Source organism: Melozone crissalis, unplaced genomic scaffold (assembly GCF_028551555.1).
Source record: "Melozone crissalis strain CALT ecotype California unplaced genomic scaffold, PUWL_Pcris_2 ptg000666l_1, whole genome shotgun sequence".
NCBI lineage: Eukaryota > Metazoa > Chordata > Aves > Passeriformes > Passerellidae > Melozone > Melozone crissalis.
Window position 1 is genome coordinate 20330 of NW_026536336.1, and position 27380 is coordinate 47709.

The window sequence follows — 27380 nt, forward strand, 5'->3', positions numbered from 1 at the left end:
AAGGGGCGTCGGTAAAATGGGGGGGTCGGAATGGGGGGGATTGAATGGGGGGGGGGATCGCGTAAATCTGGGTGGGTCCCGCGAAAATGGGGGGGGGGGTCGTGGGAACTTGGGGGTCCCGAGGCGCGGGGGAGGGGGCCGTGAAAAGAAGGGGGGGCTGGGAAAACGGGGGGGGGGGGGGGGGGGGTGAGCGCTGTCCCGGGGGGCCGGGGGTGACATTTGGGAGGGGGGGGAGCAGGGCGGGGGCCGGGGATAAAGGGGGGGGGTGGGGAACAGGGCGGGGTCCGGAAATTGAGGGGGGTGGGCGCTGAAAAGGGGGGTGCGGCCCCTCCCGACCCCCCCTCATTTGGGACCCTTCTGGGGGGGGACGCGGTTTGTTCCCCCCCCCCCCCCGAGGGAACTGAGGCGGGGAGGGAGGGGGGGTGGGGACCCCCCAGGTATTTTGGGGGGGGGGGGATGGGGGGGGGTCGCCCCCCGCCTCAGTTTCCCCAAGGGGGGGGGTGGAATTGGGGGGGGGTTGGGGGGGGGCGGCCGATGTCGCCCGCGGAGCATTCTGGGATGGCGCTGCGCCCCCCCCATCATTCTGGGTGGGGGGGGGGTGTGATGGGGGGATTCTCCCACAATGCACCGCGGCGCCGTCGCCCCTGGCAACCCGGGGCTGAGCTTCCCACAATGCACCGCGGCCGCATCGGCCCCTGCGCGGGGTGAGGGGGGGCCGAGGGGGTCCCGGGGGGGGGGCGGGGGCGGATGATCGATAATCGATAATCGATAATCGGCTCTGATCCCCCCGGGGCAGCCACGGATTGGGCCGGGGGGGGGCTCCGATCCCGGCGGGATTTGGGGGGAGCAGATGGTCCGGGGAGGGAGGGAGGGGGGGACAGAACGTCAGGGCCCCCCCGGATTGGGGGGGGCTGGACCCCACCAGGATGGGGGGGATGGGCGGGCACCCGGAGGGGGGCGGGGGTCGGTGCTGGGGGGGGGACGGAATTTGAGGGGGGGGCTCGGATCCCCTCAATTCGGGGGGGGCACAGATGAGGGAGGGGTCCGGACAGCGCCGTGCCCCCTCCCCCCTCATTAACTCACCCCCTCTTAATTCCCTCCCTCATTAATTCACGTCCACATTAATTCCCCCCCATTTATTCAGCCCCTCATTAATTCATCCCCTCAATAATTTCACCCCCCTCATTAATTCACCCCCCAATTTATTTAACCCCCTCATTAATTTACCCCACAATTAATTTAACCCCCCTCATTAATTGAACCACCCCCCATTAGTTCAGGCCCCCTCATTAATTCACCCCCGCATAAATGACCCCCCAATAATTTAACCCTTTATTAATTCACCCCATTGCTTATCCCCATCAATAATTACCCCCAAAATAATTTAACCCCTCATTAGTTACCCCCATTAATTGATTGCCCCCCAATTAATTCACCCCCTCATTAATTCACCCCCTCAATAATTTCACCCCCTCATTAATTCACCCCCCAATTTATTTAAGCCCCCGCAATAATTCCCCCCCCCGTTAATTTAACCCCTTTTTAATTCACCCCATTTCTTACTCCCCTCAATAATTACCCCCAAATTATTTAACCTCTCATTAATTCCCCCCTCATTAATTACCCCCACATTCATTTAACCCCTTGTTAATTCACTCCCGTTATTTCCCCACTCAATAATTACCCTCACATTATTTTAACCAGTCATTATTTCCCCCCTCATTACTTCCCCGTTAATTAATTCCCCCGCATTAATTCCCCCCCATTAATCAATTCCCCCCCATTAATTAACTCCACCCTCATTAATTACCCCCATTGATTCCCCGGGTCCTCCCCCATTAATTTCCCCCCCATTAATAGATCCCCCTGTTAATTCCCCCCATTTATAACTCCCCCTTCATTAATTCCCCCATTAATTAACTCCCCCACCGATTAATTACCCCCATTAATCCCCCGGCCCTCCTCCCCCCATTAATTGCCCCCCCATTAATGAATTCCCCCTTCATTAATTCCCCCCTGTCCCGTTTTTCTCTCCCCAGCTCGGATCCCCCCGCTGAGGTTGGGGGGTCCCCGCGCCCCTCCCCCGCCATGGCGCGCCCCTGCCCCGCCCCCGGCCCCGGTTCCGATTCCGGTTCCGTTCCCGTTCCCGGTTCTGGTCCCGGTTCTGGTCCCGGTTCTGGTCCCGGTGCTGCTGCTGGGGCTGCTGCCCCCGGGCTGCCACGGTGAGGGGGGCGGGGACGGGGGGAGGGGGGCGGGAGGGGGGTGGGCGGCACCCCAGGGGTGTGAGGGGCGTGTAAGGGGCGTGTAAGGGCAGTGAAATGGGTGTGCAATGCCCCAGGGGTGTGTAAGGGGCGTGTAAGGGCAGTGAAATGGGTGTGCAATGCCCTAGGGGTGTGTAAGGGGTGTGTAAGGGCAGTGAAATGGGTGTGCAATGCCCCAGGGGTGTGAAAGGGGCGTGTAAGCGCAGTGTAATGGGTGTGCAATGCCCCAGGGGTGTGAGGGGTGTGTAAGGCGCGTGTAAGGGCAGTGAAATGGGTGTGCAATGCCCCAGGGGTGTGAGGGGTGTGTAAGGGGCGTGTAAGGGCAGTGAAATGGGTGTGCAATGCCCCAGGGGTGTGTAAGGGGTGTACAACACCCCCGGGTGCCCAGCTGTGTGTAAAGGGCTGTACAATGCCCCAGGTGTGTGAGGAGTGTTTAAGGTGTGTACAACACCCCAGAAATGCCCAGGGGTGTGTAAGGGCTGTGCAAGGGCTGTGCAAGGGCTGTACCATGTCCCAGGTCTGTAAGGGGTGTGTAAGGGATTGCGTAAGGGGTGTGTAAGGGGTGTGTAAGGGCTCTACACAATACCCCAGCTGTGTAAGGGCTGTAGAATACCCCAGGTGTACAAGGGGTGTGTAAGTGGGGTGTAAGGCAGGTGTAATGGGTGTGTGAGGGGTGTAACAAGACCCCCAGGGGTGTAAGGGCTGTGTGAGGGGTGTGTAAGGGCTGTGAAATGGGTGTACAATGCCCCAGGGGTGTGAGGGGCGTGTAAGGCGTGTGTAAGTGTTGTATAAGGGCTATACACAACACCCCAGGTGTGTAAGGGGTGTGTAAGTGCTGTGAAAGGGCTGTACAGCACCCCCAGGGGTGTGAGCGGCGTGTAAGGGTGTATAAGTGTGTATAAGGGCTGTACACAACACCCCATGTGTGTAAGGGGTGTGTAAGGGCTGTATAAGGGGTGTGTAAGGGCTGTGAAATGGTGTACAATGTCCCATGGGTGTGAGGGCTGTGTAAGTGTTGTATAAGGGCTGTACACAACACCTCAGGTGTGTAAATGCTGTGAAAGGGCTGTACAACACCCTAGGGGTGTGTAAGGGCTGTACTACTCCACAGGTGTGTAAGGGCTGTGAAATGGGTGTACAATACCCCAGGGGTGTAAGGGGTGTGTAAGGGGTGTGTAAGGGGTGTGTAAGTGTTGTATAAGTGCTATACACAACAACCCAGGTGTGTAAATGGGTGTGTACAACACCCCTAGTGTATAAGGGGTGTGTAAGGGGTGTGTACAACACCCCAGGTGTGTAAGGGCTCTGAAATGGGTGTACAACGCCCCAGGGGTGTAAGGAGCATGTAAGGGATTGTGTAAAGGCTGTGTAAGGGCTGTGAAATGGGTGTATAATACCCCAGGGGGTTGTAAGGGGTGTGTAACACCCAGGTGTGTAAGGAGTGTGTAAGGGCTGTACAACACCCCAGGTGTGTAAGGCTGTGAAATGGGTGTACAATACCTCAGGGGTGCCCAGGGGTGTGTAAAGGGTGTGCAAGGGGTGTGCAAGGGCTGTGAAATGGGTGTATAATACCCCAGGGGCGTGTAAGGGGTGTGCAACACCCAGGTGTGTAAGGAGTGTATAAAGGGTGTTAAGGGGAGTGTAAGCGCTGTGTAAGGGCTGTACAATACCCCTGGTCTGTAAGGGCTGTGTAAGGACTGTGTAATGGGTGTGCAACACCCCAGGTGTGCCCAGGGGTGTGTGAGGTGTGTGTAAGGGCTGTACAACACCCCAGGTGTGTAAGGGGTGTGTAAGGGCTCTACAGTACCCCAGGCGTACAAGGGATGTGTAAGGGCTGTGTAAGGGGTGTGTAAGGGGTGTACAACACCCCAGGTGTACAAGGGGCATGTAAGGGCTGTGAAAGGGGTGTGTAAGGGCTGTGTAATGGGTGTACAATGCTCCAGGGGTGTAAGAGGTGTGTAAAGAGTGTGTAAGGGGTGTGCAACACCCCCGGGGTGCTCAGCTGTGTGTAAAGGGCTGTACAATGCCCCAGGTGTGTGAGGGGTGTGTAAGGGATTGTGTAATGGGTGTGTAAGGGCTGTGCAAGGGCTGTACCATACCCCAGGTCTGTAAGGGCTGTGTAAGTGGTGTGTAAGAGGGTGTGTAAGGGCTCTACACAATACCCCAGCTGTGTAAGGGCTGTAGAATACCCCAGGTGTGCAAGGGGTGTGTAAGGGGGTGTGTAAGGGGGTGTGTAAAGTGTGTACAACACCCTAGGGGTGTGTAAGTGCTGTTAAAGGGCTGTACAACACCCCAGGTGTGTAAGGGAGTGTGTGAGGGGTGTGTGAGGTGTGTACAACACTCCAGGGGGCAGCCCAGAGGTGTGTAAGGGGTGTGTAAGGGCTGTACAATACCCTGGGTGTGTAAGGGGTGTGTAAGGTGTGTACAACACTCCAGGGATGCCCAGGGGTGTGAAAAGGCTGCACAACACCCTAGGTGTGTAAGGAGTTTGTAAGGGGTGTGTAAGGGCTGTGTATGTGTTGTGTAAGGGCTATACAATGCCCCAGTTGTGTAACAGGTGTGTAAGGTGTGTACAACACTCCAGGGGTGTGTAAAGACTGTACAGCACCCCAGGGGTGTAAGGGGTGTGTAAGGGGTGTGTAAGGGGTGTGTAGCAGCTGTATGACACCCCAGGTGTATAACGGGTGTGTAAGGGCTGTGTTAGGGGTGTGTAAGGTGTGTACAACACCCCAGGAGTGTGTAAAGGCTGTGAAATGGGTGTACAACTCCCCAGGTGTGTGAGTTGTGAGAGGAGTTTGCGAGAGGCGTGTAAGGGCTGTGTAAGGGCTGCACAACACCCCAGGGGTGTTAGGGGTGTGTAAGGTGTGTACCACACCCCAGGAGTGTGTAAGGGGTGTGTAAAGGGTGTGAAAGGGCTCTACAACACTCCAGATGTACAAGGTTTGCGTAACACTTGTGCAAGCCTGGTGCAGTACCCCAGGTGTGCAAGGGTTGTGTAATGGGTGTGTAAGGGGTGTGTAGGGGCTGTACTACACCCCGGGTGTGTAAGGGGTGTGCAGCGAGTCTGTAACGGGTGTGCAAAGGATGTACAAGGGCTGTGAGAAGAGTGTGTAAGGGTTGTGTCTCTACAACACTCCAGGGGTGCCCAGGGGTGTGCAAGGTGTGTGCAAGGGCAGTACAACACACCAGGTGTGTAAGGGATTGTGTAAGGCCTGTGCAACACCCCGGGTGTGTCTGTACAACACTGCGGGGGTGCCCAGGAGTGTGTAATGGGGAAAGTAAAAGGTGCGTGAGGGGCGTGTAATGGGTGTGTAAGGGGTGTGCAACAGCCCAGCAGTGTAAGGGGCGTGTAATGGATGTGTAAGGGGTGTGCAACAGCCCAGCAGTGTAAGGGGTGTGTAAGGGGTGTGTGAGGTCTGTACACCACCCCAGGGGCGTGTAAAGGGCGTGCAAGATCTATACATTGCACCTCAGGGGTGCACAGGGGTGTGTAAGGCGTGTGTAAGGGCTGTACAACGCCCCAGAGATGCCCAGTGGTGTGTAAGGGGTGTGCAAAGGGTGTGCAAGGCTCCAGAGGTGCCTGGGGGTGCGAGGGGTGTGAAATGTTTGTGCAAAATGTGTGCAGCGATTGTGCAAGGGTTGTGCAAGAGTTGTGTAAGGGTTGTGTCCGTACAACACCACAGAGGGGCTCACTGGTGTGCAAGGGGTGTGTAACACGTGTGCAAGGGCTGAGCAGCTCCCCAGAGGTGGCTGGGATTGTGCAAGGGGTTTGTAGGGAGTGTGTAAGGAGTGTGCAAGGGCGGTGCAATACCCCAGGTGTGGGAAGGGTGTGTAAGGAGTGTGCAATGGATGTGTAAGGGGTGTGTAAGGAGTGTACAACAGCCCAGGTGTGATAGGGGAGTGTAAGGGAGGTGTAAAGAGTGTGTGGTGAGTGTGTAAAGGGTGTGTAAGGGCTGTGTAAAGGGTATATAAGGGGTGTGCAAAGAGTGTGTAAATGGTGTTTAAAGGGTGTGCAAGGGCTGTGTAAAGGCTGTGTAAGGGGTGTGCAAAGGGTGTGTTAGGGGTGTGTGAGGGCTGTGTAAGGGGTGTGCAAGGGCTGTGTAAAGGCTGTGTAAGGGGTGTGCAAGGGGTGTGCAGTGAGTGTGCAAGGGCGGCACAGCAGCCCCCATCTGGGCCCGGCTCTCGGGGTGCCCCAGAATCCGGGAATGGGAAATTCGGGATTGGGGGCACCCGGGATTTGGGGGATCCAGGTGTTGGGATTGGGGATCCCAGGTGTTTGGGATTTGGGGGATCCCAGGTGTTGGGATTTGGGGGATCCCAGGTGTTCGGGATTTGGGGGATCCAGGTGTTGGGATTTGGGGGATCCAGGTGTTGGGATTGGGGATCCCAGGTGTTGGGATTGGGGATCCCAGGTGTTTGGGATTTGGGGGATCCAGGTGTTGGGATTTGGGGGATCCCAGGTGCTTGGGATTTGGGATCCCAGGTGTTTGGGATTTGGGGGATCCCAGGTGTTGGGATTTGGGGGATCCCAGGTGTTTGGGATTTGGGGATCCCAGGTGTTTGGGATTTGGGGGATCCAGGTGTTAGGATTTGGGGATCCCAGGTGTTTGGGATTTGGGGGATCCCAGGTGTTTGGGATTTGGGGGATCCAGGTTTTGGGATTTGGGGGATCCCAGGTGTTTGGGATTTGGGGGATCCCAGGTGTTTGGGATTTGGGGGATCCAGGTGTTGGGATTTGGGGGATCCCAGGTGTTTGGGATTTGGGGGATCCAGGTGTTAGGATTTGGGGATCCCAGGTGTTTGGGATTTGGGGGATCCCAGGTGTTGGGATTGGGGATCCCAGGTGTTTGGGATTTGGGGGATCCCAGGTGTTTGGGATTTGGGGGGTCCCTGGTGTTTGGGATTTGGGGATCCCAGGTGTTTGGGATTGGGGTCCCAGGTGTTTGGGATTTGGAGATCCCAGGTGTTTGGGATTGGGGTCCCAGGTGTTTGGGATTTGGGGATCCCAGGTGTTTGGGATTTGGGGGATCCCAGGTGTTGGGATTTGGGGATCCCAGGTGTTTGGGATTGGGGTCCCAGGTGTTTGGGATTTGGAGATCCCAGGTGTTTGGGATTGGGGTCCCAGGTGTTTGGGATTTGGGGATCCCAGGTGTTTGGGATTGGGGTCCCAGGTGTTTGGGATTTGGGGATCCCAGGTGTTTGGGTTTTGGGGGATCCCAGGTGTTGGGATTTGGGGGATCCCAGGTGTTTGGGATTTGGGGGATCCCAGGTGTTTGGGATTTGGGATCCCAGGTGTTCGGGATTTGGGGGATCCCAGGTGTTGGGATTTGGGGGATCCCAGGTGTTTGGGATCAGGGGTTCCTAGGTGTTGGGATTGGGGGATCTCAGGTGTTTGGGATTTGGGGGATCCCAGGTGCTTGGGATTTCAGGTGTTTGGGATTGGGTTATCCAAGTGTCTGAGATCCCAGGTGTTGTGTTGGAACTTGGGGTCCCAGGTGTCCAGGATTGGGACACCTCAGATTTTGGGGTCCCTGGCATCAGAATTGGGGGTTCCTGGATTTTGGGAGACCCAAACGTGCCAGGTGTCCAGGGTTTGGGGGATCCAGGGATTGGGGATCCTGGTGTGGAGGCCTGGGGGGCATCTGAATTTTTTGGGGACCCAAACATCGATCAGAGGTCTCACGTACCATGGATTTGGGGTCCCAGGTGTTTGGGATTGGGGTCCCAGGTGTTTGGGGTCTCAGGTATCAGGGACTGGGGGTCCCAGGTGTTTGGATTGGGGGGATCCAGGTGTTGAGGCTTGGGAGCCTCTGGATTTTGTGGGGGACCCAAACATCCATCCGAGGTCTCAGGTACCGCGGATTTGGGGGTCCCAGGTGTTTGGGGTTTAGGATCCAGGTGTTTGGGATCCAGTGTTTGGGATTTGGGGTCCCAGGTGTTCGAGATTGGGGGGATCCCAGGTGTTTGGGATTTGGGGGATCCCAGGTGTTGGGATTTGGGATCCCAGGTGTTGGGATTTGGGGGATTCCAGGTGTTTGGGATTGGGGATCCCAGGTGTTTGGGATTTGGGGGATCCCAGGTGTTTGGGATTTGGGATCCCAGGTGTTGGGATTGGGGGGATCCCAGGTGTTTGGATTGGGGGCATCCAGGGTGTTGAGGCTTGGGGGGCCTCTGGATTTTGGGAGACTCAAACATCCATCCGAGGTGTCAGGTACCATGGATTTGGGGTCCTGGGTGTTTGGGATTTGGGGTCCCAGGTGTTGGATTTGGGGTCTCAGGTTCCCAGGATTGGGGGAACTCAGGTGTGTCAGATTTGGGGTCCCAGGTGTTTGGGATTGGGGGATCCCAGGTGTTTGGGATTGTTCCCGATGTCAGGGAATGGGGACCCAGAATTTGGGGAACTCCAAGCATCCATTGGGGTCCCCGGTTTTGGGGATTTGGGGTCCCCCAGTGTCCAGGTATGGGGGGACCTGTGTGTCCAGGATTGGGAATTCGCATTGCTAGAGGGTTGGGTCCCAGGTGTTTGGGATGGGGGGGACCCTGGATTTTGGGGTCCAGGTGTCAGGGACTGGGGGGTCCAGGTGTTTGGGATCCAGGTGTTTGGAATTTGGGATTCCAGGTGTTTGGGATTGGGGCTCCCCATTGCCAGGGATTCGGAGACCCCAGATTTTGGGGTCCCGGGCATCAGGACTGGGGGTTCCTGGATTTTGGGAGATCCAAACATGCCAGCTGTCCAGGCTTTGGGGGATCCCAGGTGTTTGGGATCAGGGGATCCAGGTGTTTGGGATTTGGGATCCCAGGTGTTTGGGATGGGGGGGATCCAGGTGTTTGGGATGGGGGTGACCTTGGATTTTGGGGTCCCAGGTGTTTGGGATCAGCAATCCCAGGTGTTTGGGACTGGGATTCCCAGGTGTTTGGGATTAGGGATCCAGGTGTTGAGGTTTGAGGGCCTCTGAATTTTTTAGGGGACCCAAACATCCATCCGAGGTCTCAGGTACCACGGATTTGGGGTCCCAGGTGTCAGGGACTGGGGGGGGCCAGGTGTTTGGGATCCAAGTATTTGGAATTTGGGATCCCAGGTGTCCAGGACTGGGGGTCCCCATTGCCAGGGATTGGGAGACCCCAGATTTTGAGGTCCCGGGCATCAGAATTGGGGGTTCCTGGATTTTGGGGAGACCCAAACGTGCCAGGTGTTTGGGATTGGGGGATCCCAGGTGCTGGGATGGGGGGATCCAGGTGTTTGGGATGGGGGGACCCTGGATTTTGGGGGTCCCAGCTGTTTGGGATTGGGGATCCCAGGTGTTTGGGATCCCAGGTGTTGTGTCGGAATTTGGGGTCCCAGGTGTTTGGGATTTGGAGTCTCAGGCGTTTGGGATTGGGGTCCCGAGTGTTTGGGTTTTGGGGCTGCAGGGCTGGGGGGTGCCCAGGGCCCCTGATTTGGGGTTTGGGGTTCAGGTGGTCCCTGCACCCCAAGGGCTGAGTGGGGCACAGAGGTGGGGACGAGGGACCCCATTTGGGGTTCCCTGACCCTATTCGGGGTTCATGGAGCCCATTTGGGGTCCACTGACTTATTTGGGGTTCCCTGACCCCATTTGGGGTTCCAGGGCTGATCCAGGGGGTGCCGCCGTTTGGGCTGGCACAGCAGGACTGGATGTTTGGGGTACCTTGGGTGTTATGGGGTTCCCCGGGTGTTTTGGGGTTCCCTGATCACATTTGGGGTTCTGTGCCCCCCAGGGCTGATCCGGGGGGCACTGCCGTTCGGGCTGGCGCGCCGGGAGCTGGCGTGCGAGGGGTACCCGCTGGAGCTGCGCTGCCCCGGCAGCGACGTCGTCCTGGTGGCCGACGCCAACTACGGCCGGACCGACGACAAAATCTGCGACGCCGACCCCGGGCAGATGGCGAACGTGCAGTGCTACCTGCCCCAGGCGCAGCCCATCATGGCCCAGAGGTGACACTGGGGGACTGGGGACACTGGGGACATTGGGGATTGTGGGGACACTGGGGGACACTGGGGGCACTGGGGATGGTGGGGACACTGGGGACATTGGGACATCAGGGACCCCAGGCAGATGGCGAACGTGCAGTGCTACCTGCCCCAGGCACAGCCCATCATGGCCCAGAGATGACACGGGGGACACTGGGGACAGAGGGGGTATTGGACACTGTGGGTATTGGGGACATTGGGGCCATTGGGGACATTGGGAGAACTGGGGACACTGGGGACATTGGAGACACTGAAGGGCATTGGGGACACTGGGGACATTGGGGGGGACATGGGGACATCAGGACCCCAGGCAGATGGCGAACGTGCAATGTCACTTGCCCCAGGCACAGCCCACCATGGCCCAGAGGTGACACTGGGGGAATGGGGACACTGGGGACATTGGGGACACTGGGGACACTGGGGACAGAGGGGGTATTGGACACTTTGCGGGTATTGGAGACATCGGGGGTATTGGGGACATTGGGGTCGTTGGGGACATTGGGAGAATTGGGGACGCTGGGGACATTGGAGACACTGAAGGGCATTGGGGACACTGGGGACACTGGGGACATTGGGGGGACATGGGGACATTGGGGACCCCAGGCAGATGGCGAACGTGCAGTGCTACCTGCCCCAGGGACAGCCCATCATGGCCCAGAGGCGACACAGGGGGACTGGGGACACTGGGGATGGTGGGGACATTGGGGACATTGAGGGCATTGGAGACACTGGGGACATTGGAGACACTGGGGACACTGGGGGCATTTGGGGACATTGGCAACATTGGTGAAACTGGGGACATTGGGGACATTGGAGATGCTGAAGCACATTGGGGGTACTGGGGACATTGGGGACACTGGGGATATCAGGACAGTGGGGACATTGGGGCATTGTGGCACTGGGGACATTGGGGACATTGGGGCATTTGGGGGCATTGGTGGCATTGGGGACACTGGGAGTATTGAGAACATTGGGGACATTGGGAACAATGGGGACACTGGGGTCATTGGGACATTTGGGACGTTGAGGGCATTGGAGACATTGGGGGCATTGGTGGCACTCAGGGCAATGGGGTCATTGGGGACATTTGGGGACATTGGAGGAATTTGGGATACTGGGGATATTGGGGGGGTTGGTGACATTGGGGACATTGGGGACACTGGGGACATTGAGGGCATTGGGGACATTGGGGAGGTGCAGGAGGTTGGGGACATTGGAGAGGTGCAGGAGGTTGGGGACATGGTGACGGGAACACAGCAACGGGCGTGGGGACATGGGGACAGAGGGACAGGAGGGGACATGGGGACAGGGCTGTGCAGGGACATGGGGACATTGTGGGGACACAGGGACAGGGGCGGGACATGGGGACACTGTGGGGCACCAGGGACCTGGCCCTGCACGTGATGGCACGGAGGAGACATGGGGGTGACACCGTGACACGGGGGGACATGGGCACATGCAGGGGACATGTGGAAGGCTGGGGACACCTTGGGGACATGGGGACAGGCACACAGGAGAGTGGGACATGGGGGAGCAGGGACGTGTGCTGGGGACTTGGGGACACATGGGGACATGGCCCCGTGGTGACGTGGTGGGGGGGACAGGCAGGACGTGGGGACACCTGGGGACAGTTGGAGGCGTGGAGGTGGCACTGAGGGGACACTGAGGGACACATGGGGTGGGTGGCCGTGGGTGAGCATGGGGACAGCATGGGGGTGGCACAGCTCAGCTCGAGGATGTCCCTGTGTCCCTACGGTGTCCCCTCCCACCCCAGGGACATCGGTGGTGGCACCTGAGTCCTGTGTCCCCAAGTGCCAGGGCCACACCTGTGCCCTGCCCATGTCCCCACTGTCCCCACTGTCCCTGTGTCCCCATGTCCCCTGTGTCCCGTGTCCTGTGTGTCCCCACTGTCCTGCTGTCCCCATGCCCCCAGCCCCATGTCTCTGTGTCCTGTGTGTCCCTATGTCCCCATGTCCCCTCATGTGTCCCCCGTGTCCCCCATGTCCCCTGTGTCCCCGTGTCCCCTGTGTCCCTATGTCCCCCTGTGTCCCCCCTGCTGTCCCCTGCTGTTCCCTCATGTCCCCCTTGTGACCCCCCACTGTCCCCCAGTGTCCCATGTCCCTCTGTGTCCCTGATGTGTCCCCCTGTCTGTGACATATCCCCATGTCCCTGACATGTCCCTGATGTGTCCCTGTGTTCCCACTATCCCGTGTCCCTGCCGTGTCCATGACATGTCCCTGACATGACCCCATGTCCCCCGCTGTGTCTGCCGTGTCCTCCCATGTCCCCGCCGTGTCCCTGCCGTGTCCCTGACGTGTCCCCGTGTCCCCAGGTGCAATAACCGCACTCAGTGCGTGGTGGTCGCCGGCTCCGACGCCTTCCCCGACCCTGCCCGGGCACCTACAAATACCTGGAGGTGCAGTACGACTGCGTGCCCTACAGTGAGTGCTGCCCCATGGATCCTGACCCATAGCCCTGCCCCATAGATCCCATCCTGCCCCATAGATCCTGACCCACAGCTCCCCAGAGCCACCCCAGCCCCTACAAATACCTGGAGGTGCAGTACGACTGCGGTGCCCTGCAGTGAGTGCTGCCCCATGGATCCTGACCCACAGCTCTGCGCCACAGCTCTGCCCCACAGATCCCATCCTGCCCACAGATCCCATCCTGCCCCACAGATCCCATCCTGCCCCATAGCCCGGCCCCACAGCTCCCCAGAGCCACCCCTGTCTCAGTCCCTACAAATACCTGGAGGTGCAGTACGACTGCGTGCCCTGCAGTGAGTGCTGCCCCATAGATCCCATAGATCCCATCCTGCCCCACAGCTCTGCCCCACAGCTCTGCGCTGTCCTGCCCCACAGCACCCCCAGTCCTGGCACCTATAAGTACCTGGAGGTGCCATTGGTCCCCCACAGGGATTGCTGCCCCACAGCTCTGCCCCATAGCCCTGGCCCATAACCGTGCCCCAATGGCTCTGCCCCATGGCTCTGCCCCACAGCTCTGCCCCATAACCCTGTTCAGACCCACAGCTGTGCCCACAGCCCTGCCCTATAGACCCTGCCCATAGCTCGGCCCCACAGTGCCCCCACAGCCCCACAGCACCCAGAGGTGCACCTGGGGAGTTCTGCCCCACAGCACCCAAGGGGCCCCACAGTGTCCCAGTGTCCCACCCTGCAGCACCCAAGGGACCCCACAGGGACCCCACAGTGTCCCCATGTCCTGCCCCACAGCACCCATGGGCACCCCACAGGGATCCCACAATGCCCCCCTGTCCTACCCCACAGCACCCAAGGAGCCCCATGGAGCCCCATAGGGACCCCGCAGCCCCCCAGGACCCCCAGCCCCCAACTCTGGGGGCACCATTGGGGTGTGGGGTGGGACTGGGGGGGTCTCAGGAAGCCCCCAGGTGTGTGTGGGGGGGGGGTCGGGGGGGGGTTGTGCCCCCCTGGGTCCCCCCGTGTCGCGTTTGTCCCCCCAGGCCGGGCTGTGACCCCCCGGTGCAGGCGCTGTGACCCCCAGCCCCGGGGGGCTCTGTGTGACCCGGGGGTCCCGGGGGGTTTTGGGGTGACCCCGTCTCTCCCCAGGCGCCGTCGCGGGACCCCCAGAACCCCCCCGGCCCCTCCCCCGTTTTGCTTTGCAGCCGCCGCCGGAGCCGCCCGAGGGAGCGGCCGGACAGGGCCGGACACGGCACCGGGATACGGCACGGGCACGGGGACACGGCACGGGCACGGCAGGGACGCGGCCAAAACACAACAAAAACACACCCAAAACATGGCCAGAACCATGCGAAAAACACACCAAAACACACCAAAAACATGGCAAAAAACACGGCAAAACCACACCAAAACCACGCCAAAAACATGGCAAAACCACGGCAAAACACGGCACGGACACAGCAAAAACACAGCAAAAACATGGTAAAAAACACGGCAAAAAACACAGCAAAACCACGCCAAAAACATGGCAAAAAACACGGCAAAAAACACAGCAAAACCACACCAAAAACATGGCAAAAAACATGCAAAAAACACGGCAAAAACACAGCAGGAACACGGCATAAACACACCAAAACCACAGCAAAATACATGCAAAAACACAGCAAAAACATGGCACGGACACAGCAGAAACACAACAAAACCATGGCAAAAACATGGCAAAACCACACCAAAACCACACCCAAAACATGGCAAAAAACACGGCAAAACACGGCACGGACACAACAAAAACACACCAAAAACACGGCAAAAAACATGGCCAGAACCATGCAAAAAACACAGCAAAAACAGGGCAAAAAACATGCAAAAAACACAGCAAAACCACAACAGGAGCACAGCAAAAACACACCAAAAACACGGCAAAAACATGCAAAAAACACGGCAAAAACACACCCAAAGCATGGCAAAAAACATGCAAAAAACCTGGCAAAAACACAGCAGGAACATGGCAAAACTACAGCAAAAACACAGCAGGGACACGGCAGGGACAGGGCAAAAACATGGCCAAAACCATGCAAAAAACATGACAAAAACATGGCAGGAAAAGGGCAGGAAAATGTGAAAAACACAGCAAAAACAGGGCAGGAACACAGCAGGAACACACGAAAAACATAGCAAAGGCACACTAAAAACAAGGCCAAAACCATGCAAAAACCATGGTAAAACCATGGGAGGAACACGGCAGGAACATGTGAAAAACACAGCAAAAACACGCAAAAAACACATGGAAACCATGGCAACACCATAGCAGCAACAGGGCAGAAACATGGCCAAAAACATAGAAAAATCGTGGCAGGAACACGTGAAAAACACAGCAAAAATCACTCAAAAACCACATAAAGACCATGGCAAAAACGCAGGAAAAACATGGCAGGAACAGGACAGGAACACGCAAAAACCAATGAAAACCATGGCAAAAACATGGTGAAACCATGCAAAAACCATGGCAAAATACCAAAAAACATGGCCAAAACCATGGCAAGAACCATGGCAAAAACACGCAAAACCTACACCAAAAATGCACCAAAACCATGGTCAAATTACACCAAAATCATGGCAGGAACACGCAAAAACCACGGCAAAACAACACCAAAAACAAGCAAAACCATGCAAAAACCATGGCATAACCATGCAAAAACCACACCAAAGCTAGACTAAAACCGTGGCAAAACCACACCGTAACTATGGCAAAAACATGCGAAAACACACCAAAACCAGACCAAAACCATGGCAAAACGACACCAAAAACACGGCTAAAACCACGGCAAAAACCATGGCATAAGCACGCAAAATCCACAGCAAAACCACCCCAAAATCCACACCAAAACCATGGCCAAAACCACAGCAAAACCACCCAAAAACCGCGCCCAAAATGCCCCAAAACCACAGAAGGAGCGCGGCACAGCCACACCTGGGCCAGCCCTCACCTGGGCAGGGAAACACAGCTGGATAAATAAACACAGCTGGAGAAATAAACACAGCTGGATAAATAAACACATCTGGATAAATAAACACAGCTGGGGTGTGTAAACACACCTGGACAGGTAGCCACGCGTGGCCAGGTGAACACATCTGGACAGGGAAACACATCTGGGCAGGGAAACACACCTGGGGCTGGTAAATTCACCTGGTCAGGTAAACACAGCTGGATAAATAAACACACCTGGGCAGGTAACCACGCATGGCCAGGTGAACACACCTGGGCAGGGAAAACACACCTGGATAAATAAACACACCCGGGCAGGTAAACACAGCTGGGCAGGTAACGACACATGGTCAGATGAACACATCTGGGCAGATAAACTCACCTGGGGCTGGTAAATTCACCTGGGCAGGTGAACACACCTGGGCAGGGAAACATATCTGGATAAATAAACACACCTGGGGTGTGTAAACACACCTGGTCAGGTAACCACACATGGCCAGATGAACACACCTGGTCAGGGAAACACACCTGGGGCAGATTATCACACCTGGGGCAGATAAACACACATGGCCAGGTGAACACATCTGGACAGGCTTAACGCACCTGGGCTGGTAAATTCACCTGGGCAGGGAAACACAGCTGGATAAATAAACACACTTGGGCAGGTGAACACACCTGGGGCAGATAAATTCACCAGGGCAGGTAAATACACCTGGACATGCTAAGGACACGACGAACACCTGAGTGTGTGATGTGTGTGCTAAATGCACACCTGGTGTGAGTTAAACACACCTGGGCACGCTCAGGACACACCCAGCTCACACCTGTGTGTGCTAAATGCACACCTGGTGTGGGTTAAACACACCTGGGCACACACACACACACTCACACACACTCATACACTCACACTCACACTCACACACTCACACTCACACACACACACACACACACTCACACACACTCATACACTCACACTCACACACACACACACTCACATTCACACACACCACACACACACACACACACTCACACACACACTCACACACACTCATACACTCACACTCACACACACACACTCACACACACACTCATGCACACACACTCACACACACTCACACACACACACTCACACACACTCATACACCCACACTCACACACACTCACACTCACACACACACTCACACCACACACTCACACTCATGCACTCACACTCACACACACACTCACACACACACTCACACACACACACACACTCACTCACACTCACACACTCACACTCGCACACACACTCACACTCACACTCACACACTCACACACTCACACACTCACTCACACTCAGTGCACACTCACACTCAGTGCACACTCACATTCACACTCAGTGCACACTCACACTCACACACACACACACTCCCACACTCACTCACACACATTCACACACTCACACAGACACACTCACACTCGCACACTCACACACTCACGCTCACACTCACACTCAGTGTACACTCACTCACACACTCACACTCACACACACACACTCCCACACTCACACTCACACTCACACTCAGTGCACACTCACACTCACACTCAGTGTACACTCACTCTCACACACTCACACTCACACACACACTCACACACTCACACACTCACACTCAGTGCACACTCACACTCACACTCACACACTCACACACTCACACACTCACACTCAGTGCACACACACACTTACACTCACACACTCGCACTCACACTCAGTGCACACTCACACTCACACTCACACTCGGTCCCTGCCGCTCGGGGGGCGTGTCCATCCGGGGTGGGGGAGGGGCGGGGCCGCCTCTTTCCTTTGCAGGAGCCGCTGGAGCCCCGCCCCCCCCCCGCGCCCCTCCCCCATCGCCGTCTCTCTCTGCAGGGCGGGGGGAGGGGCGGGGGGGGCAGGAGAGCGGGGGAGGGGAGCCCTGCGACCCCCCGTGTGTCCGTCTGTCCCCGTGTCCGTCTGTCCCCGTGTCTGTCCCCGTGTCCCCGTGTCCGTCTGTCCATCCATCCCCTCTGTCCATCTTCCCCACCCAGCCGTCCCCATCCCCCCCTTTCCGTGTCCGTCCGTCTGTCCCTCTGCAGCTCCCTCTGTCCCTCCTTCCCCTCCCATCGACTTTTCCCCATTTCTGTCCCTCTGTCCCCCTGTCCATCTGTCCCTCTGTCCCTCTGTCCCTCTGTCCCTCTGTCCCACTCTTTGCCGTCCCTCTGTCCGTCCTCCTGCCCGTCCTTGTGTCCATCTGTCCATCCATCGTCCCTTCTGCTGTGTGTCCGTCCCTCCATCCCTCCACGTCCCCCTTGTTCCTCTGTCCATCCCCGTGTCCATGTGTCCGTCCCCATGTCCATCCATAGATCCCGTGTCCATCTGTCCATCTGTCCATGTGTCCATCCCGTGTCTGTCTGTCCTTTCTGTGTCCGTGTGTCCATCCCCATGTCTATCCCGTGTCCGCGTGTCCGTCTTGCGTCTGTCCGTCCATCCCATGTCCGTTTGTCCGTGTGTCCGTTCTGTGCCCATCTGTCCATCCCATGTCCATCCTTGTGTCCGTGTGTCCGTCCTCGGATCCATCCTCTTGTCCGTCCCATATCCCTCTGTCCATCCCTTGTCCATCTGTCCGTGCGTCCATCCCATGTCCGTGCGTCCATCCTGTGTCCGTGTGTCCATCCCATGTCCGTCCATGTGTCCATCCCTGTGTCCGTGTGTCTGCCCTGTGTCCATGTGTTTGTGTGTCCATCCCATGTCTGTGTGTCCCTCCCTGTGTCCATCTGTCCATCTGTCCATGTGTCCATCTCAATGTCCATCTGTCCGTGTGTCCATCCCATGTCCATGTGTCCATCTGTCCATCTGTCCTTGTGTCCACCCCCGTGTCTGTGTGTCCATCTGTCCGTGTGCCCATGTGCCCATCCCGTGTCCCCGTGTCCATCTGTCCATCTCTGTGTCCATCTGTCCATGTCTGTGTCCATCTGTCCATGTGTCTGTGTGTCCGTCCCATGTCCGTGTGTCCGTCTGTCCGTGTGTCTGTGTGTCCATCCCGTGTCCCCGTGTCCGTGTGTCCGTGTGTCCATCTGTCCGTGTGTCCATCTGTCCGTGTGTCCGTGTGTGGGTCCCACTCCCCCCGCAGGGTTTGGGGGTTCCCGGGGGGTTTCGGGGTCCCCCCGGGCTGGGGGGGGCCGGAGCCGTTTAATCTCTCTTCTCTTTGTCTCCTCTCTCGCCCCTCCCCCCCCCCTCCCCTCCCCCTCCCCCCCGCCCGTGTGACCCCGCCCCTCCCCCCCACCCCCCTCCTGCCCCTCCCCCTCCCGCCCCTCCCCCCCCCCCCCCCCCCCGCTCTCTCCCGCCTTTTCTTCCGGTGCTAAAAATAGAAGTGGAACAAAAAGGTAACACGGACCCCCCGCTCCGGCCCCCCCCAAACCCCCAAACCCTCCTGACCCCCCAAACCCCATCCCGAACCCCCCAAACCCTCCTGATCCCTCCCCAGAGCCCCCTAAAACTTCCCGCGCCCCAACCCACCCCAAACCCCGCCCCCAACCCCACCCCCCACCTCTGAACCCCCAAACCCCTCCCAGCCCCCCAACCTCACCCCACCGCCCCCAAAGCCCCCCTGCCCCCCCCTTGTTCCTGCCCCCCAAAATCCCCCCAAATCCCTCCCCCCTTCCAGAGTGACCCCAAATCCTGCCCCTCCCCCAACCCCCTCCCCCACCCCAAATCCTGACCCGCCCCTCCCCCCGAAATCCCTCTGCTCCCCCCACCCCCTCTGCCCCCCCCCCAATTCCTCCCGGCCCCCCCTCCCCCATCCCCTGACCCCGAACCCCCCAAATCCTCCCCAACCCCCCCCTCCCCCCCTTTCCCCTCCCCCCCTTTCCCCTCCCCCCCCTTGTTTCCCCTCCCCCCCAGGTCCCCAACACCGTGGGGGGGGTCAGTGCCCCCCCCATTAATTACCTCTCATTAAATGGGGGGGACCCCCAGACCCCCCCCATCCCCTCGGGGGTCCCCGGGACCCCCCAAAGTGCCCCGAGCCCCCCCAGGGACCCCCAAACCTTGGGGACCCCCTGAGGTGTCCCCACCCCAGCCCCCCCCCAGAGTTTGGGGGGGCCCCTCCTCCCCCTCAGGTCACCCCCAAAATGATGGGGGGGGGAGGGGCAGCCCTGGGACCCCCCGGTCCCTCTGACCCCCCCAAATCAAAGAGCTCCCCAAAAATAACCCCCCAAAATTAACCCCAAAAATAAATAACCCCAAAAATAAATCACCCCAAAAATAAAATAAATCACCCCAAAAATAATCCCGAGGGACAGCTCGGGGGGGCGGGGCAGTGCCGGGGTCAGCAAAGGTCAGTCGGGGTCAGCTGAGGTCAGTCGGGGTCACTCAGGGCTCACTCAGGGTCAGTCAGGGTCAGTTTGGGGTCGGGGTGCAGCTGCGGATCAGTTTGGGCCAGTTTGGCTCAGTTTGGGTCATTTGGGATAGTTGGGGTCAGTTGGGGTCACTCAGGGGTCAGTCAGGGTCAGTTTGGGTCATTTGAGATCATTGGGGTCACTCAGGGTCAGTTTGGGGCAGTTTGGGGCAGTCAGGGTCAGTTGGGGTCAGTTGGGGTCAGTTGGGGTCACTCAGGGTCAGTTGGGGTCAGTTGGGGTCAGCTGAGGTCACTCAGGGTCCATTTGGGTCACTTTGGGGTCAGTTTTGGGTTGGGGTGCAGCCGTGGGTCAGTTTGGGTCATTTGGGGTCAATAAAGGTCAATTGGGGTCAGTTGGGGTCAGTTTGGTCACTCAGGGTCAGTTTGGGGCAGTTTGGGGCAGTTTGGGTCGCTCAGGGTCAGTTTGGGGCAGTTTGGGGCAGTTTGGGGCAGTTTGGGTCACTCAGGGTCAGTTTGGGGCAGTTTGGGGCGGTTTGGGGCAGTTTGGGTCACTCAGGGTCAGTTTGGGTCAGTTTGGGGCAGTTTGGATCAGTTTGGGGCAGTTTGGGGCAGTTTGGGTCACTCAGGGTCAGTTGGGGTGAGTTTGGGGCAGTTTGGGGCAGTTTGGGGCAGTTTGGGGCAGTTTGGGTCGCTCAGGGTCAGTTTGGGGCAGTTTGGGTCATTTGGGATAATTGGGGTCAGTTGGGTCACTCAGGGTAAGTTCAGGGTCACTCAGGGGTCACTCAAGGGTCAGTTTGGGGTCACTCAGAGGTCACTCAGGGGTCACTCCGGGGTCACAGCCAGGGCGTCGCCCCCGTGTCCGTCTGTCCGTCCGTGCGGGAAGGAGGGGGGGGGAGGGGCGGGGGCGGTGACTGGGGGAGGGCGTGGCCGGGGCGGGGCGGGGCCTGCGGGCAGCAGGGGGCGGGGCCGGGGGCGGGGCCGCGGCTTCTTCCCACAGGTGCCGGAGCGGGGGGCGGGGCCTAACGTGTCTCTCTCCTCCTCCTCCTCCCGCAGGGCCCGGCCACGCCCCCCCGGACCGCGGGGCCCCCCCGAGCCTGTGAGTCTCCCCTCCCCCACCCTCCCGGGGACCCCCGAACACCCCGAAAAACCCCGGGGGAAAAGGGGGGGCTGCGGCACGGCCGGGCGGCACACCTGGACACAGCTGGATGGACACAGCTGGATCTGGGCGCACCTGGATGGGCACAGCTGGATCCGTGTGCACACCTGGGCACAGCTGGATCCATGGGCACAGCTGGATGGGCACAGCTGGATCTGTGTGCACACCTGGATGGGCACAGCTGGACACAGCTGGATTCGTGTGCACACCTGGATGGGCTCACCTGGATCCGTGTGCACACCTGGATGGGCACAGCTGGATTTGTGTGCACACCTGGGCACAGCTGGATCCCGGGCACAGCTGGGCACACCTGGATCCGTTTGCACACCTGGATGCACACAGCTGGATCCTTGTGCATACCTGGGTTGTGCACACCTGGGCACACCTGGATCCTGGGTGCACCTGGATGGGCACATCTTGATGGGCACAGCTGGATCCTGGGCACACCTGGGTCCTTGTGCACACCTGGGCTCACCTGGATAGGCTCACCTGGGCAGGCTCACCTGGGCATACCTGGATCCGTGTGCACGCCTGGGCTGTGCACACCTGGATGGGCACACTTGGATGGGCACACCTGGGCCCTTGTGCACACCAGGATGGGCACATCTGGATGGGCTCACCTGGATCCCGGGCTCAGCTGGATCCGTGTGCACACCTGGATCCATGGGCACACCTGGGCGCACCTGGATGGGCTCACCTGGATCCTGTGCACACCTGGATGGGCTCACCTGGATGGGTTCACCCAGATGTGCACACCTGGATGGGTTCACCGGAATGGGCTCACCTGGATCCTTGTGCATACCCAGGCTGTGCACACCTGGGCACACCTGAGCTGTGCACACCTGGGCACATCTGGGACTGTGCACACCTGGTGCCCATGCTCACAGGTGCCCGTGCACACCTGGATCCAGCTGCACGTCCAGGTGTGCCCCCTGCACACGCAGCCCCCGCGGCCCCCCTGCACACGCGTGTGCGACGGGGCACAGGTGGGGCAGCGCACGCACCTGGGCAGGTGTAACAATGACACACACCTGGGCAGGTATGACAGTGACACACACCTGGGCAGATGTGACAGGGACACACAGGCACACACACCTGGGCAGGTGTGACAGTGACACACACCTGGGCAGGTGTGACAGGGACACACACCTGGGCAGGTGTGACAGGGAGACACACCTGTGTGAACACAAACACTCAGGAAGATGTGACAGGGACACAGTGACACACAGCTGGCCAGGTGTGACAGGGGACACACCTGGGCAGATTTAACAATGACACACACCTGGGCAAGTGTGACAGGGACACACCTGTGTGAGCACCATCACTCAGGAAGGTGTGACAGTGACACACACCTGGGCAGCTGTAACAATGACACGCACCTGGGCAGGTGTGACAGTGACACACACCTGGGCAGGTGTGACAGTGACACGCACATTGAGCTTGCACAGGTAACGACCACAGGTGTGAACACAGAGTGACGCAGGTGTGGCAGCCCTCTCACACCTGAGTGTGCAAATGTGCTGCTGCCTGAACACACCTGGGCACACCTGAACACACCTGTGCACACACCTGGGCTCACACCTGGGCTCACACTTGTGCACACCTGTGCACACACCCTCACAACCCACCGTGCAAACTCACGGCCAGGTGAACACATGCCCACATGCGTGAGCAAATGGGCTCACACAGGTGTGTGTGTGGCTGCACAGGTGTGCACAGGTGTGTGTGGCTGCACAGGTGTGTGCACCCCTAGAATGGAGGGAGGTGTGCTCACACCTGTTCACATGTGCACACGTGAACACACCTGTGCTCATCTGCGCACACCTGTGCACAGACCTGTTCTCACACCTGTGTGCACCGCTGTGCTCAGCTTTTCACAGCTTTGTACACCTGGGCTCACACTTGTGCACACACATGTGTCACACCTCTGCACACCTGTGCTCACATATTTGCACACCTGTGCCACACCTGTGCTGACATATTTGCACACCTGTGCACACACCTGTGTCACACCTGTGCTCACATATTTGCACATAGCTCTGTCACACCTGTGCTCAGCTTTGCACACCTCTGCTCACATCTGTGCACACCTGTATGCTCACACCTGTGCTCACACTTGTGCACACACCTGAGCTCACACCTGTACACACCTGTGCACACCTGTGCTCACATATTTGCACACCTGTGTCACACCTGTGCACACACCTGAGCTCACACCTGCACACATATTTGCACACCTGTGCACACATATTTGCACACCTGCTCACACCTGTGTCACACCTGTGCCGCCCCGCACACGCGCGTCTGTCCCGGCCCTCCCCCTCGTGCCGCGCCCCGGCGGGGGGCGTGGCCAGGCTGAGGGGGCGTGGCCAGGCTGAGGGGGCGTGGCCAGCGTGGCACTGGGGGGGTCCCAGCCTGGCCCCGCCCCCAGGGGGGCCCCATCCCCCCCCCCCGCGCAGAGACCCCTGTGGGGGCGGGGCTTTGGGGCGGGGTTTGGGGTTTGTGGGCGGGGTCTCTGCTCCGGGGGTCCCCCCGTGTCCCCTCCCCGTGTCCCCCCCCCCTGTCCCCGTTCTCTCCCGCAGCTCTAACCCCCCCGTTTCTCTCCCCCAGCCTCTCTGCAGCGCCAGCGGACACCGGGACCCACGCGCGACCCCCGAACCCCCCCCAGGCCCCCAAAACCGGGGGGGTCCCCCCAAACCCCCCCCAGCACCGGGGGGACCCCCCCGAGCCCCCCCAAACCCCCCCCCCCCCGTGTTTCGGTCGCGCTCGATCGTCCCTGGCTGTGGGCCCGGGGGGGGAGGGGAGGAGCCCCCCCATTTAGGGCCCCCCCCATTTAGAGCGCCCCCATTTAGGGCCCCCCCGATTTGAGCCCCCCCGATTTGAGCCCCCCCCGTTTTAGGGCTCCTCCCCCACGCAGAGCTGCCCCGCCCCCCTCAGGGTGACCCCCCCCCCCCCCCCATTAAAGGGGTCCCGGGTTGGCGGGGGGGGCTCGGCCCCCCCTTGTCGCCATTGCCGGGGACAGTCGGGGTGTGTCCCCCCCCCCAAATCCCCCCCCTTCTGTCCCCTCCCCTCTGTCCCCTCCCCCGATAAGGGACCCCCCCTCCCCCCCTCCCCCCCCACCCCCCGTGTCCCGCCCCCTCCCCCGGGTCCCCAAAATCCCCCCGGGGTTGGGGTCCGCCCCCAGCCCCCCCGTGGGACCCCCCAGTCGCTGATGGAACGCTTCTCTTTTCTCTCCTCTTCTCGCTGTGTCCCCCCCGTGTCCCCCCCCGTGTCCCCATCCCCCTCTGCCCCCCCATTGTCACCCCCCTCTGTCCCCCATTGCCCCCGTGTCCCCATGTCTGTCCCCTCCCCGTGTCCCCCGCCCGTGTCCCCATCCCCCTTCTGTCCCCTCACTGACACCCCTCCATTGTCACCCCCCCATCGCCACCCCCCCATCGCCACCCCCTCACTGTCCCTCGGTCCCCCATTGCCCCCCGTGTCCCCTGGTCCGTCTGTCCCCTCCCCGTGTCCCCTCCTGTTCTCCCCGTGTCCCCATCCTTCTTCTGTCCCCTCACTGCCACCTCCCCATTGCCACCACCTCCATTGCCACCCGCGACCTGTCCCTCTGTCCCCCATGGCCCCCATGTCCTCATGTCTGTCCCCTCCCGTGTCCCTGTGTGCCTCCACGCCTGTCACCGTGTCCGTCTGTCCCCACGCCCGTCACCATGTCCATCTGTCCCCTGTCCCCATCCCTGTCACCGTGTCCGTCTGTCCCCCCGTCCATCCCTGTCCCCTGTGTCCATCCCCGTGTCCTCGTGTCTGTCCCCTCTTCCATCCATCCATCTGTCCCCTGTGTCCCCGTCTGTCCGCGTCTGTCGCTCCGTCCCTGTGTCTGTCCCCCCGTCCATCCATCCCTGTGTCCGTGTGTCTGTCCCCAAACCCATTCCCGTCCCTTCTCCATCCCTGTGTCCGTGTGTCTGTCCCCGTGTCCCTCCCCCATCCCTCTCCTGTCCCCATCCCTCTCTATGTCCCGCTGCCTGTCCCCCCATCCACCCGTGTCCCCTGTCTGTCCCCACTCTCCCATTGTCCCTCTCTGTCCCTCCCCGTGTCCCTCCCTGTGTCCCTCTGTCTGTCCCACCCACCCATTGTCCCTCCCTCCGTCCCTCCCCGTGTCTCCCCTTGTCCCCTCGTGTCCCCATGTCCCTCCCTGTGTCCCTCTGTCTGTCCCACTCTTCCCGCGTCCCCGTGTCCCTCTGTCCCTCCCCGTGTCCTCGTGTCGCCCTATCTGTCCTCCCCATGTCCCCCTGTCCTCTGTCCCCCCGTCCCTCCCCTGTCCTCCTGTCTGTCCCTCCCTCCCTCCCTCCTCGTGTCCCCATGTCCCTCCCCATGTCCCTCCCCGTGTCCCCTGTCCGTCCCTCCTTCCCCGTGTCCCCATGTCCTTCCCCGTGTCCCTCCCCCTATCCATCCCCGTGTCCCCCTCTCTGTCCCCGTGTACCTCCGTCCCTCCCCGTGTCCCCCTGTCCATCCCTCCGTCCCTCCCCGTGTCCCCCTGTCTGTCCCCTGTCCCCCCGTCCCTCCCCGTGTCCCCCTGTCTGTCCCCCGTCCCCTCCCTGTGTCCCCTGTCTGTCCTTCCGTCCCTCCCCGTGTCCCCCTGTCCAACCCTCCCCGTCCCTCCCCGTGTCCCCCTGTCTGTCCCTCCGTCCCTCCCCGTGTCCCCTTGTCTGTCCCCTGTCCCCCCGTCCCTCCCCGTGTCCCCTTGTCCATCCCCCCTGTCCCCCCGTCCCTCCCCGTGTCCCCCTGTCTGTCCCCCCGTCCCTCCCCGTGTCCCTCCCGCAGTTTTCGTCTGCCCGGGCGTGCCGCAGCGCGTGGGTCCGGCGCTGTCCACGCACGAGTCTCCGCACCAGGCGGGCGGCTGGTGCCGGGACCCGCTGCAGTCGGGGGACCGGCTCTACGTGCTGCCGTGGGTGCCGTACCGCACGGACACGCTCACCGAGTACGCGTCCTGGGCCGACCTGGTGGGCGCCCGGCCCGCGGCCACGCACCGGCTGCCGCACCGCGCCGACGGCACCGGCTTCGTGGTGTACGACGGCGCCGTGTTCTACAACAAGGAGCGCACCCGCAGCATCGTCAAGTACGACCTGCGCACCCGCATCAAGAGCGGCGAGACCGTGGTGGGCGCCGCCAACTATCACGACACGTCGCCCTATCGCTGGGGCGGCAAGACCGACATCGACCTGGCCGTGGACGAGGAGGGGCTCTGGGTCATCTACGCCACCGAGGGCAACGGCGGGCGCCTGGTGGTGAGCCAGCTGAACCCCTACACGCTGCGCCTGGAGGGCACCTGGGAGACCGGCTACGCCAAGCGGGCGGCCTCGGACGCCTTCATGGCCTGCGGGGTGCTCTACGTGGTGCGCAGCGTTTACCTGGACGACGACACGGAGCACCTGGGCAACGCCCTGGTCTACGCCTTCGACACGCGGCGCGGGCGCGGCTCGGCGCTGGCGCTGCCCTTCCCCAACCCGTACCAGTTCGTGGCCTCGGTGGGCTACAACCCCCGCGACAACCAGCTGTACGTGTGGAACAACCACTTCCTGCTGCGCTACGGGCCTCGACTTCGCGCCCCTCGACGGCGACGGTCAGCGGGGAGGGGGGATGTGGGGCGGGGGGTGCCGGGGTTTGGGGTGGGGAGGGTTTGGGGTGCGGCCGGGGGGCTGCGGGAGAGGTGGGGAGATGCTTTGGGGGGAGCGTCTGGGGCCGGGAGGAGCCCTGGGGGTCTCGGTTGGATTCGTGGAGGGAGACCTGGGGGTCCCGGTTTATTCTGGGGGTCCCAGTTTATTTTGGGGGAAGCCCCGGGGGTCCCCGGTTTGCTGTGAGGGAGCCCTGGGGGTTCCAGTTATTCTGGGGGAGCCCTGGGGGTCTCCGTTGGTTCTGGGGACAGCCCTGGGGGTCCTGGTTTGATTTGAGGGCAGCCCTGGGGGTCCTGGTTTGATTTGGGGGTGCAGCCCCAAATATCTGAGAAGAGCCCTGAGAGTCCCAGTTTATTTTTGGGGGAGCCCTGGGGGTCCTGGTTTGATTTGGGGGGAGCCCTGGGGGTCCCAGTTTATTTTGGGGGAACGCTGGGGGTCCCGGTTTAATTTGGGGGAGCCCTGGGGGTCCTGGTTTGCTTTGGGGCTGCAGCCCCAAATATCTGGGGAGAGCTCCGAGGGTCC

At 60.0% G+C, this 27380-nt stretch overlaps 1 protein-coding gene across 1 annotated transcript; it reads left to right on the forward strand.

Moving 5' to 3' along the window:
• Window positions 1-622: 622 nt before the first annotated feature.
• LOC128950501 (adhesion G protein-coupled receptor L1-like) lies at window positions 623-26806 on the forward strand (the record flags this gene model as incomplete). Its single annotated transcript, XM_054295371.1, has 7 exons — window positions 623-704; window positions 2040-2222; window positions 9996-10209; window positions 12578-12686; window positions 19051-19065; window positions 21090-21132; window positions 26008-26806. Coding segments are annotated over exons 1-7 (1445 nt in total), but the record flags the coding sequence as incomplete, so codon positions are not given.
• Window positions 26807-27380: the final 574 nt, after the last annotated feature.